At 61.4% G+C, this 13,231-nt stretch overlaps 1 protein-coding gene across 2 annotated transcripts in view; it reads right to left on the reverse strand.

The window, feature by feature from the left end:
• The window catches only part of PTPRN2 (protein tyrosine phosphatase receptor type N2), a 395,976-nt gene that overhangs the window by 69,411 nt on the left and 313,334 nt on the right, over nt 1–13,231 (reverse strand). For both annotated transcript variants that reach the window (XM_053927307.2, XM_053927308.2), the window contains exon 13: nt 725–937. In XM_053927307.2, coding sequence (XP_053783282.1) covers nt 725–937 — 213 coding nt within the window. The remainder of the gene's footprint in view (nt 1–724; nt 938–13,231) is intronic.

The raw sequence follows: 13,231 nt of genomic DNA on the forward strand, positions 1-13,231 counted from the left end.
TTTGACAAGTGTGTCTTGATTAGGCTTTTAAAACGACGATGAGGTGAATTATTTTACTTTCCCAAGCAGGGCACACACTGGGAGTGAAATGATATTTTGCGTTAGAGGGACCAGACGCCCTAACTTGCTGCCACTGGCCCCAAGGGCTTAGCTCATCACAGGCCGCGACCGCGTGTGGGGTGGACGCCGTGCATCTTCCCAGAGCCTGTCAGTGGGTTCCCTTGGAGTGCCCGTTGGGTCTGCACCTCCTTCCTGGGCCTGGGCCTCCCTGGTCTCCCCCTCCCCCAGCACAGACCACTGTTGCTATGGAGACATGTGGGTTGGCCTGCCATGGTCAGCACTAGATTCCACAGGGGCAGAGAGGCCTACCGCTCAGGCCAAGGGTCTTCTCATAGACAACACCCGGAAGTCGCCGACTTAAGGGACATTGTCAAACACCCTCACAACCACAATGTTTCTCCACGCTGGCATTTTTCATCACGAGTTGCCAAAGGGAGAGAGAGAACAGATACCCCCCCCCCCCGTTTCTAATTAGCACCCCACTTGTACACCCTGCTGTGCACGCAGAGTTAATGTTACAGAGTTTCAAACTGCGGCCATAAAGGACCCTAAACCAGGCAGAATGGGAAGTCCTGGGCTGGGGGAGGGGCCAGGGGCCCGTGAAGGCACCTGTCTGCTCCCCAGAGGCCCGGGAGCGGCGGGTTGACAGAACAGCCTCTTTTACCTGGTAGGCTGCGGTGGCATCGGGGCCCGGGTCGCCGGCCAGGCCCGCGAGCTTCTCCTTGAGCCGCGAGTGCGAGCTGTGACGCAGGCAGTAGATGACGCCGGAGGCCAGGAGGACGCCCGTGATGGCGGCCACGGACAGCAGGGTGAGCGCCACGAACTTGGTGGAGTCCTCGTGCTCCGCGCGGGGCGGCAGGAGCTTCAGTTTGCTTTTCTGCAGAACAGGAGAGAGGGGCCAGTCAGTGCCGAGACCGAGGCTTCTTCCCGCGCCCGCCCTCGCCAGACGCGCCACTCGACGCGTAAAGCGCAGCCCGCTGCGCGCGCCTCGTGCCCTCCACCCGGCCAGCACTCAGCTCAGAGCAGCTCGCCGAGGGCGGCAGCGACGTTTTCCAGGAAAGTTAGAGGCGCCGCTCTTTTTCCCTTAACGGTGGCGATTGTTTAAACTTAACAACACGCAGTATCTGAAGCCGTAAATGAGGCCAGGCGCCCGTCCCTTCTTTTCAACAGGTGGGAGGGGATGTGGCTTAGCCTGAGCTCGCACCCCACGGTGGGGGTGGAAGGAGCCCCGCAGTCAGGGCCACCCACAGCGCTCACCACAGGGCAGGGCCTGGTCTTAGGTTCCGTGGAGATATTCTGGGTGTGGGTCCTGGGAGCCGCCACCCAAGGCCTCCCCACTGGCGTCACCCTGCAGACTCGGCCCTCAGCACTTTCCCTTCAAGGGCCCCCAGGGCTTCGGGAACACGGGTGGGCCCAGAGGCACACTTCTCAGGTTGTCGCGAAAAGTAAGGAGCTGGTGGCTATCCAACTCTCCTTGTTTTCTGGGGTGGGGTTGAGTGGGGTGAAGGGTCCTATTGGCGCATTTCACCGGTCTCCACGCGCGAAACGGGGCCTGGCGTGCGCCCTCAACAGCTGCGTCGTCGGGCGAGGCTTATTAGAGACAATTAAAAGAGCCACGACAAGACAGAGAGGGCGCCGCGCCCCGGGGCCCTGGCCTGCGGGGCTGCGCTCCTGTCTCGGCGGCTACGGGAAGGATTAGCTACCGCCTAGTTCCGCGTGGTAACCAAATGGATAGCCCCCGCCCCCAGGAGTGCCTGGCCGGCCCAGTCGTTATCGCTCCCGTATTGGTAACTTTCTGCTCCGCGTTCGGCCCCCAGCTCTCCACTTGCTCCGTCTCCGAGCGCACACAAGGCCTCAGACGTCAGGCCAGGCCATTTTATCTCAGGAAGGCTACCAGAGCAATTAGCGCCGGTCTTGCCTGGAAAATCTGGTCATTAATTAGCCTCCTTTTGCCATCGCTGCCGAGGATTAGCGGGTGCCGGGGCTGAGTTAATGGAAACGCGGGGTTAAATGAGAAAAGACGCCGCGTTTTCCTGCCTGGATGTGCGGCCGGGAGGACCGCAAGGGTCCGGCTGCGTGAGGCGGCGGGGGCGGGGAGGGGGCGGCGCGCGCAGCGTGCTGAGCGGCGGGGCGGGTGTGGCTGGTCCCGGCTGGCTGTCGCCTCGGCGTGGGGGGATCCCCGGAGACCCCTCCCCATCCCCGCCCCTCCCTCCCAGCCACCCAGCGGCTTCCAGAAAAAACTCAAAGGCGGTCGGCATCCCCGCCCCCGTCGCCTCGGCTCCCTCCGCGTCTTGTTCGCACACCGCGCGCGCTGGCGCAGCCAAAACCACACCAGTAACCGCACGGACCCGCGGGGACGCCACCAGGGCTCCGCGGGCGCTGGGGGTCGTGCCCTTCGGGGCAGAGGGTGAAAGGGCAGTGCGCTCCTCTCCTGGAGGAGGGGCCGCGGTGCGCGAGCGAGTTTGCCGGCCCCGGCCCGCGCCGCTCTCCGAGGGCACCTTCGAGACTCCGGGCCGGGCGGGGATGAGGACCGGGGTCCCGTTCCGGGAATGTGGCCGCCCCGTCGCTCGGGAGAAAGGCCCAAATTACACCTGAGTGGGGGGCTGTCTCCAGAATCATGGTATAACCCCCGCGCCGCGGAGCCTCAGCAGACGGAGCCAAACGACAACAAAGGAGGCGGTACGGCAGACGGAGGGGCACCCGCTGCTCCCCGCGCGCGGAGTCCCCTCCCGCCCCTGCGCAGGCCGCTGGAGGTGCCCGCGCTCCCACCCAGCGGTCCCGCCCAGGCGTCGGGAGGACCCCGCGGGCCCAGGTGGCCGGCCGGCCGAGCATGGGAAAGGGACTTCCCGAACCTTCTTGCCCAGCTCCGCGAGGCGCATAGGCGCTCGGTGACCGGCCTGGCTCCGAGGGGACAGGCAGTGTCCAGTGTGCTGCTGACGCACTACCGCGGCCCAGACCGTCGGTGGTCGCCCGCGCACGCGGGACATAAAGACCAGAAACCCGCAGACACCGGGGCTGTGAGCGCGGGGCGGCTGCCGCCTCGCCCTGTAAGGGGCACAGACGCGCTCCCGCTGTCGTTGGGCTCTAGGTTCCGCCACGAACACGCAGAGGCCGCACAGGGGACACACTCTGGGCCGGGGGCGCCCCCGAGGCAGCGTTGGCCGGTCCTTGTCATGGGAGACCGAGGGTCGCCTGGAGCCGTAATGCACTGGGCCGCGGGGGAGCTGAGCGGAGCCTGCTGGGCTGCCCCTCACCGGGGAGCTTGGAATTTACTCAAAGGTCAAAGAAAAATGTCAAGAAGAGTCACCACCCAAAGAGCTCCAGGCCTTCCACCTGGGCCTCTTCCCTCCCCCCAGCTGCAGACCCCTCCCCCTCACCCGTGAGTTGCTCCCGAGTAGAAGGGGGGCGGGAAGGAAGAGGAGGGGACCCCACACCCATGGAACCCCCCACCCCCTGCCTGGGCCCTCGCAGAGAGGGGCAGTGGTTCCTGGGGCGGGTGGTAGCCGCCCAGGGTTAGGGGGAGGGGCGGTTAGGCTGCAGACTTCAGACGCTGGGTCTCCGGTGGGAGGAGGTGGTCTGGGCAGGGGTAGGGGCAGTTGATAATGGTCAGGGCCACGTTGGGCTGAGGGACCCAAGAAGTTCCTCCAGTCTGATCAGGAGGAGGGACCCAGAACCCAAGTGGGGATCCCTCTGTCTCACTGGGTGGCCCTACACCTCAGGGGGACCCAAAAGTCACCCCAGTGGTCCCAATGTCCCACCCAGCACTGCACCCCGCCTCAGGACCTAGGTGCTGCTGCTGGCTGCCAGTCGGGTCTTAAGCATCCCAGAAGAAACAAGTGAAAATTCTCTTTTAAACATTAAAGAGCATGAACCCCCCTCCTTGGCACGGTGAGTTTAGATAACTTTATGATTATTTTATTTCTTTTCATGGAGTTAAAAAACAAACAAACTTCCAACTCCTACTAACCAGGAGCTTGAAGAGAAAGAGGTGAGTCTGCTAACAGCTCAGAAGTGAGTTTCACCAGCCCGCCTGCCCAGGTGTAGGGTGGTTGGGCCTCCGGCCCCTCCCCTTGGCGTCCCTGCTCCCCAGGGCTGAGCCCCATAACTACAGGTGTTCCCTTGCCCTGCCCTCCTGGTGCTGAGCCCTGCAGAGCGCCCACGACTAATTAGAGGCATCTTGCCAGTCTTGACTTGAAATCGAAAGAAAATAATGTTTAAATATTTATGACTTTGACATTTACAGTCAGGCCTCGTTTAAAAGTGGACACCTCCTGTCTGCCCTAGCCCCCTTCCGGGGAGGGGCGTGGGGTGTGTGGGGACCCGGGGTGCAGGGGACATGCGGACAAGCACTTACTGCTACGTTTTCGGATGCAGGACGAGGGTGGGTGGCGTTGCAGAGAATCAGGAATGCGTAAGTCAACTGTGCGTCAGGTTGGGGGTCTGGGGAGGGGCCCGGAGTGCACAGCGCTCACCCCCTGCACTCGACCGACCATCTGCAGCTGCAGCTCCTTGAATCGGAGGATAAAGTGTCCTAGAAGCTGTGACTCGAAATAAATGTGGGCTGAGAGACAGTGTGTGTGGCTGCTCTTAGAAATCAGGCTCTACAATGTCCTGACCTATTTAAACTCTTTTGATCGGTGCTTATAAGTGCAGGTACATGAGCTTCCCTTACATTATCTTCTGAGCCATTTATGGTAAAATATCTTCAGAAAAAAAAAGTTTGAGCTGTCCATCTGGTGAGTTTAAACGAAAAGAAGACAGATTTAAAAAAAAAAAGAAGAAGAAAGAAAAAGAACGTTCTATACCCAAACTTGAAGGCGAGAACTGAGGCAGCCACGCAAGTAGGAAACTGGGCGCTAACATGTTTGTGATGTGTAGCAAAATGTAGCATTTGCCCACGGCTGTGCAGGAAGCACTTAACAAGGCCAATCCAGGATTTAATTAACTGACTTCAATTTTGAAACACACTTGTAAAAAAAAAACTTATGGACACAGGCATTCAATTTCAATAAGGTTAAACTTCTAATATCCTCGAATGGTTCATTTGTAACATTTCTAAGGAAGCATATTTGCAAGCCCAGCCTTATTCTCTGTTCCTCTGTAACTGAAAGTCCACTTCCCCAGGAAAATCCAGTTTTAGAGACTGCTAATGAGTTGCTATAACAAGTCTGTTTTTGGTCTCCCAGATGAACCATCTTAGAATTATTTGGAAATTTCATGCTGAATTCATTAAAATATTGTTACTAAAATATAGTAACTATGACTTCCAGGCTGATCAAAATTTTTAAAGTGTGACCAGCCCATGGGGGCGACCCACTGAAAGATATGGGAGGGGGATGCCTTAAAATATTTTAAAAGTATTTTTTAAAGCTGTTAACTATTTTAAATTTGGAATTCGCCACAGAATTCTAATAAATGAGAGAAGTCAGGCGGAAATAATCATGTATTAATTCTCTGCATTACAAAATCTTTTCAGAAGCTATTATCAGAGCAAGAGGCGCTGCGGCCTGAATTCCGGGTGGGAGAAACCCTTTGTATGGCTGAAAGCTATTGTTCGTCTGCAGATGAAATTGTACTTGCTAATCTGCCATTCAAGTAGTCAAAAAAAAAAAAAAAAGAAAGAAAGAAAGAAAGAAAGAAAAAAAAGCCTATCTGGGCAAAAGAAAAGAATCTCCAAGGAATAATTATTCTTAAATATAAACTTTAATGAAAATGCGGGGGGATACACTTTTTAGCATAGGCTATTTATTGAGGAGTATTTTCAGGCACAGGCAGAAAAGTAAATACACAAAAGACAACAAATGGACTATTTGCCATCTTTTAGCACGCCTAGGGCACCAGTTTGGGGGAAATACTCTGTTTGAAGATATCAGGGAAGATGTAAGATATTTACGTTTAAAGGGGGAAAAAACCCCTCGTGTGAACTAATTTTTAGCAGAGCTGGATAAACAGCGACTTGGCTCGGGGAGAATGAGCGCGGCCAGCTGAGAACAGCCCCAAGCGCGCGGGCCCCAGGGAAGGCCCGCCCCGCGTCCTCCATTCGCGGTCGGCGAGCGTTTTTATGGCTCCCAGGCTCGGACTCGGCCAATGCGCGCGGCGCGCCCGCCCGCTCCTGACCGTATATTTTGGCAACACGTTCAGTCCCGGAGGCCTGCTGCCACCGCGCACACGCGCGCCTCCTAGACTTCCTTGGCCTTGAAGGGGGAGTTCTCTCGCGGCCGCCAAAGCCTCCTAGCCCTGGGGTGTTCGCTTCGCGTCCTCGCGGAGGCCAAGGCCGGTCCTAGAGACTCGCCCGCCTGCCCGCGTCGCGGACCAGGACCTGCTGGGGCGCCGCTGGGAGCGCGGCCCGGGAGCGCTTGGCCTCTTTGGGCCTCCACCCCCTCCAGTCCCGCCCCCCGATCTTGGTTCTGAGATCCCGCAGAGGTATGAAGGATCCGACCGCGGCGCCGGCACAAAGGGCCGAGGGTGCCTGGGAGCCCCGGGTATTCACAGCACAAGCAGTTCCGAGGCGCCTGGCCCCCTTCTCTGCGGGCACAAAGCCGAAGCCTGGCCTCCCGCTCCACAAAGCGCGCCTGCCAGGGGCGCGGGTCAATGTCCCCAGTGCCTTCCGCGTCCTCCCTGGACCCCCGAGGTCGCGCAGGCCCAGCGCCGACCCCCTCTGCTGCCCTACCCCAGCATGGCCGCCCCTCTTCCAGAGCCAAGCGGGGTGTACTCGGCTGGGTGGGTGGCTCTACCTCCTGTGTGGATGAAACTCCCTGCTGCGCACAGACCTTCACCTCCCAGGACTTTGGCTCGAGTCTAAACTGAGGGAAGGTTGGCTCGGCGAAGGCCGCTGGGACACCTCCGGCTTTGGCCGGGGCGGGGGCGGTTTCCCCGGCCGTGTGGGGCGGCTGGGTTCGGACTTAGCGGCTGGAATCGGAGCCGGAGGGCGTGCGGCCGCGACGGCAGGACCGGAGAGGGAGCAGGGTGGTCCGCGCTGTTCGCGCAGCGCGGAGGGGTGGGGTGGGAGCTTCTGATCGCCCTCTGTGCGCGCGCGCGCGTAGGGGTGAGTGGGCATTGGCGGCTGTCACAGAGCGCCCCCCCCCGCCCCCCCAGCCGTCAGGCGTGGAGCGCCGCCAGCTTCGCGCACTAGTGACACAAAAGGGCGGGAGACCCTTTCTGGCTCTAAGAGCGGATTCTGCGGAGGATTCGCCGGGATCTGAGGTCCGCGCGCCGGCCTCGAGCGAGGCTGCTCTAAAAGCTGGAGAAGCCGGCCGCAGCCAGAGCCTCACCGGCGATTACGTTACAGACCGGAGGAAATGAAGTCCCTCCTTCAAACAGTCCGCGCCAGAAGTTTCTCTTTCTGGCGAGCACGCGGCGGCCCCACCTGGGGAGGGGGGGCGGACAGGAAAGTGCAGGTTCTGTTTTGGGGGTGGGAGGGGGCCTCCGGCTCTGAGCACTCTCCAGTCGGCTGGGGGGCCCAGTCGGTCTGCAACCTCACTCACCTCCCCACTTGCCCTCCAACGAACGCTCCTCCCTGCGCGCCCACCCTGTGTCCTCCAACAGAGACACCCGACGCACAGAGGCCGCTCCGGACGGAGTTAGGAGGGCAAAGAGCACCCGACAGGGTCTGGAAGGAAAGTGCCTCCACATCGGCTCCTCTCCATCCCGTCTACTCATCCCTGTTCTTCCTCCCTTTCCCCCCACATTCCTCCCCACTTGCTCCCCCGCCTCTCCCTGCAACCCTCTTTCTTGGTGGCCTGAAAGTGCCCCAGCGGCTGGCTAGGGACACGAAGAGGAAAGTGCTCCCAGAGAAGTCCCAGAGGAGTCCCAGAGGCAACGTCCTCAGCCGATTCTGAGCCGTCTCCTCAGGGCATTGGGGGCTCAGACAGCCGCCACCCCTCTCAAGCTTTGCACCCAGTAAGAGCTGCCACCCACCGCATTACCCTGGGATGCCCGCTCCTGACCCGCCAGGGGAATGACCTCCGAGGCAGACATGCCCTGCCAGCCGGAGCGCGGACAGGCGGCCTGCTGCCAGCCAGCGCTGCCTCCTGGACGGAACTGTTGGATGCCCAGGTTGCCCACCCAAGCTCCCCTCTCCCCATGCGCACCCTCTACCTCCCCAGGCAGCCTTTCTGCACCCCGCGCCACCTATGCGACTGGCGATGCCCTCGGTGGGTCCCTCCTGCTACCTCCTTCCCGCCCCTACTCCAGCCCCTCTCCCTTCTCTACAGCCCACCAGTGCCCGCACCCCGGCCTGGCATCCTCGGTTACCTGCAGGGGGGCCGGTGCCGGGCGCCCAAGCCAGAAGAGGGTGGGGTGTGCTCGGGCTCCAGCGGCCTTGGGGCGCGGTGGCCTCCGGCGGTAGCCGCGCCATCACCGCGGCCAGCGGTTTCCCTTCGCAGGAGCCAGAGGCAAGCGGGGCCATCCTGCCTCTGACCACAAACTTCTCGGGGGGCCGACGGAGACAAAGGTGCCGAGCTCTGGGGCTCCGGAAGCCGCGGTGGCACCGGCTCGGAGCCCGCGGGCGGCGGCAGCTGTGCGTAGCCGATCGCTCTGCGCGCTCCGCCCAGGCCCGGCCCCGGGGCGAAGTGCACGGGGCTGGGTCGCGGTAAGGACGACGCAGGGCCGGGCGCGGGGCGCGGGACGCGGGACGGTCCCCACAGGGCCACCGGCCGCGCGCGCAGCTCCATCCAGCGCGGCCGCCGCGCCCCGCCTTATATCCGGCCCCGCGCGCACCCGGCCGGCGGCTGCGCGGCTCGCGGCCCAGCCACCGGTTGCTATAGAGATATCCCCCCCCCCCCCCCCACATGTTGCTGACAGCAATTGGCTAAGGGGCCGCGGCTCTCCGTACACCCTCTCCCGCCCGAGACGACGAATGGACATGGGCCGTGTCAGTCATTTGTACAGCACGGTAGCCCGGCTTCGCCTTTTCTTTCTTTCCAGCCTTTCTCCCTGTCGTCGTTCGAGTCGTACTTCGCACTGGGCAAGTTCAGGGTAGCGCCGGGGGTGGGGTAGGGGGAGAGGGGACCTGGCAAGAAACGTCACCCCGCGCAGCCCTGCTGTGGCCTCCGCTTGGGAGGGGTGGGGGCGTCACAACTCTTTGCAAGAGAAGAACCCACGCAAATCGTTCTTGCAAGTTAGGGTTTCCACTTCCCGTGGCGGCCTTTTGCTCCCTCTCCAAACTGAAGGAGGCCAACTAGGCAGGGCATATCCGCGAGTGGACGTGCCCCTCCCCTCAGCATCCCGCTCGAGTTTTCGAGTCTCAAATGTGCGCACAATGCGCCTGGTCGACGACGAGGAAACTACTGACAACTCCGCCGCCCCCATTTGGTCCAGGCAAACTGCGGGCCCAAGCCCAAGCGCTGGGCCCGGGAAGCGGCGTGAACAGAGGCCTCGAGCTTCGCCTTCGCCGCCCCGTGTCAAAGGCCTGGCCTGGACCCCCGGCGCCCTGCGGGCGGAGGAGTAGCAAGGGGCACTGCTTCGAGTTCCCCGAGCCACGGGCGGGCCTGGGCCTCGAGTCGGGCAGGCAGCGCGCACGGCCGAGCAGGGGTCGGCCCGGCCTTGTGATTGGTTTCTCGTGGCCTCTGCGCCCCGCAGTCGGCTGCGCTCCCCTGGCCCTTTCCCTTACACTCTCCCTCCCCAGGCCCCAGACCCCGGGTCTCGGCCACAGGTGGGGGCGCCCCTGGTGAGTGGAGAGCTGAAACCCCACATCTGTGTGCACAATGCGCCCTCCGAGGCCCACAGCTGCAGGAACAAGAGGAAGAAAGAAAGGAGTGGGGGGGACCTTGTCACATGCAGATGACAGTCTGCGTGAGGCCCTTCAGTTTCTCCTTTTCTGGAAGCCCTGGCGCCCTCCCCCCAACCCCCTTCCTACCGCCTCCCCATTGTTCCTGCGCGCGGGACAGCTGGAGGCGGCGGCCCCTCCTAACCTGATGCCCCTCTGGCCCCACACCCGGCGGCCCCGCGTCCGCCCGCCGGCCCCTCCAGGACAAACCCCGACCCCCCCCCCTCCCGCCTCTGCTCCCTCCTCCCTTCTACTCGCCTCTGCCCCGGACCTGCCCCAAGCCCAGGGCCTCGCCTTCGCGCCTCTCTCCTGCACACAGAGGCCCTGCAGCCCGGTCCCGAGCTGAGGGGACAGGTCGTCACCAGACGTGTGTCGAGAGCCTGCACAGAGCCCCCTCCGTCTAAAGTGTTCTGAGGACTTGCTTCGTCTTGCCGAAGACCTAGGCCGCGGTCTCCTTTCAGTCGGTATTAATGGGGGTCAGCGCCTCGGAGCCCCGGCTCCTGGAGGCCTGATGGGCCCGAGCTCGCAGGCAGGAGGCCTGAGTGTAGCTTCGCTCGGCTTTGAGAAGCACGAAGGGATAACCGAGGGCCGGGGAGGCCAAAGTGGGGACCTGCGGCTTTTCTCGGGTCACCCCCACCCCGTAGAGCACCCCGCCCCACGCACCCAGTAGGCGGGGGGGGGGGGCGGGTGTGGGAGGAAAGGAAGGCGGGGAGGCTCCCTGCGCCCCTCACCAGGAAGGGCCTGTGGACCCTGCAAACCTGCTCGGGGCGCGGCGCCGCGGCCCTCCCCTCTGCCCGCCCGCTCGGCCTCCCGGGAGCGTCCTACGATGCCCCGGGCCTGCGGCTGCCCTCTGAGGAACCTCCTCCGGCAAAGACCTAGTGGCGAAGGTTCCGGTCCCTCTCTGCCGCCCTCCTCGGGGCTGGAGTGCCCTGGGCGGGGAAAGAGGAGATAAGGGATAGTGGCGCGCGGGCAGGGGGAGTGTGTGGGGGTCGAGGGAGGACGGCGGAGAGAGAAGGCAGGGCGGGGAGCAAGGCCTGGAGGAGGGGACCTGCCGCCCTCAGCCTCACTAGTAACCGGCCTCTCCATAGCAACGGCCTGCGCGCGCCTGTGTGTGTGTGCGCGCGCGCTCGTGCGCGCGCGCGCGGTGGGGGTTCCTGCGCCTCCCCAGCCTCGGGTGGGGGTAGGGGTCGAAGAACTCTGGGGGCCAAGAGTTGGGAAGTCCCCTCCAGGAACGAGGGCCGGCCTGAGATGCTGGGGAGGCCGCCCGGGACCCGAAATGGGGTGCGGGTGGGGGACGCGCCCTGGCCCTGCGCTCTGCCGTAGGGGCACCGGGCCCTGGAGGCCGGGGCCCATCTGCAGCGGCTACAGGGTCCTGGGACCACCAGGGAGTGGTCAGCGCCGGGCGTGGCGGGAAGGACTGGGGCCGGGCAGCCGCTGCAACCGCGCCTCCCTCCCAGGCCCGCGGAGAGCCCGGGCCAGGCGCACCTGGGGTCGGAGCAGGGGCGCGCGACGCGGCTGGGCGCGCGGGGCCGAGGACCGCAGCCGGGACTCCCGCGCCGCCTCGGGGAGCGCCCCGCCTGCCTCACTCCCTTGGAGGGAAACCGGGGCGAGCTCCCAACGGCGGCGGCGCGCCTGGGAGCCGGCGTGGGGCCAGGCCAGTCCCGAAGACGCGACCTCCGAGGGCAGGCGAGCGGCCACCCTCCGAGCTCGCACACCGCGTGCGCGGCCCCACCGCTTTCTGGCCTCCGCCGGCAGGAGCAGCCAGCAGGTGTGAGCACCCTACCCAGCCTGGCAGGGACGGGCCCGCGGGGCGCCCCTGTCGCCTGTGGCCGGCTGCTGGGCCAGCCCCTCAGTCACCAACGGGGCTGGACCCCGCGCGGCCACCCAGGCCCTGGGTCCTGGGGCGACCCCAGAGAAAGCTTGGCCAGAGAGGCTGTGTTGCCTCCCAAGATATAGATGGGTCAGTAAGTCGACAAAAAGGCCACTTTTTGTAGCTCGTTTTCCCGTTGTCCCCAAGGGTTTCTCGTTCCCAACGAGGAAGCCCACACGCCTGATCTAATCTCTGCAGGTAACGACCTGCCTGCCTTCCTGTCAGTGCCTTCAGGGAGGGCGGGTGGCGAGGAGGCACGATTTAGGCTTGAGGCGCTGGCCTTGTCAACGGTTCCACGGCCTTGACCTGTGACGCACAAGGGGGAGGGCGTCTGGTCAGTGTGCTGTCCGTGGGCCGCGTGGCCCCCGCCCCCACGGGGGTGTGCCCGGCTTCAGCCTGGCGGGGTGACCACCGGCTCCGAGCTTAAACACGAGGATCGCAGCCCAGGGAGCCCCCGGAAGAACCCATTTGTAGGCGCTGGTCCTTTTACTCCCCGTTTCAGAAACGGAGGAATTCATCCACCGGGTTTTCACTCTGTTTTCCTTTGTTTTAAAATCCTTTCTTAGATCGAGGGCAGGAAAAGCATCACCTACCGTTTTAATTCTTGACAACACTTCAGGAAAGCGTCTTGGCGATAACGGAGAAGTAGATTCAGCCAACATCTCGGGGAGTGGATGTCCGCCCCCCCCCCCTACACAGGAGAGCTTAGACTTCACTTAACAGTGCATTTCAGTCTGCGGGACAGTGGTGTCTTCAGAGCGGACTTTGAAGCAGGCCCCGATGGCAGATCATCCCCATGTGATAAATCAGAATATCCCCCGTGCAGAAGTTAGGGCTGCCTGGCTAATGAAGAGGAAATACAGCCTGTGTGGATTCCCCCAGGCCTGCGGACTGTCTAAACAAGGAAAACGGCCCCGAATGATTTGTTGGTCCTGCTAATACTTCTTTCCGAGTGCAGTTCACGTTGGTTCTGTGTAAAACCTAATGTTCTGTGTTAAAAATCTCGTTTTCAATTTAGGGAGCACCAAACTGTTATGGATGGCATATGTAAGTGATTAGAACACATTTCCAGTGCACTAAATTATCAAATAAAGTGTATTTTTTTTTTTAAATAGGGAAGACTGTCATGGGAAACATGGGTATTTTAAAGCATAAGAACACCCATTTCAAGAATTTTAAATGACGTGGCAAGAGAAAACAATAAAAGCAGTTTATGGGATACTTGCTTGATTTCAGAAAATCTAAACCAATTTGTTTTTAAAAATAAAACAATAACTTATAATAATGGGACATAAGTTATATTAAACACACTTTTGACAAAAAATACTTTTCATTAGTCAACCCATGTGGATGATTTTAAATTATAAACATGGATTTGGATACACTTGCACACTGTAGGGTGTGTATTGTATTTTCATACATGTGTAATGTTAAAGAAAAGAGCATTTTGTGTCTCGGGGCAGTTTGAAAAGCAAGATGCTCTGATTGGTCAGCCTCCTAGTACAACATAGTAACGGGCACCGAGATAATTGGGA

This window comes from Desmodus rotundus, chromosome 6 (genome assembly GCF_022682495.2).
Source record: "Desmodus rotundus isolate HL8 chromosome 6, HLdesRot8A.1, whole genome shotgun sequence".
In the NCBI taxonomy this organism is placed as follows: Eukaryota; Metazoa; Chordata; class Mammalia; order Chiroptera; family Phyllostomidae; genus Desmodus; species Desmodus rotundus.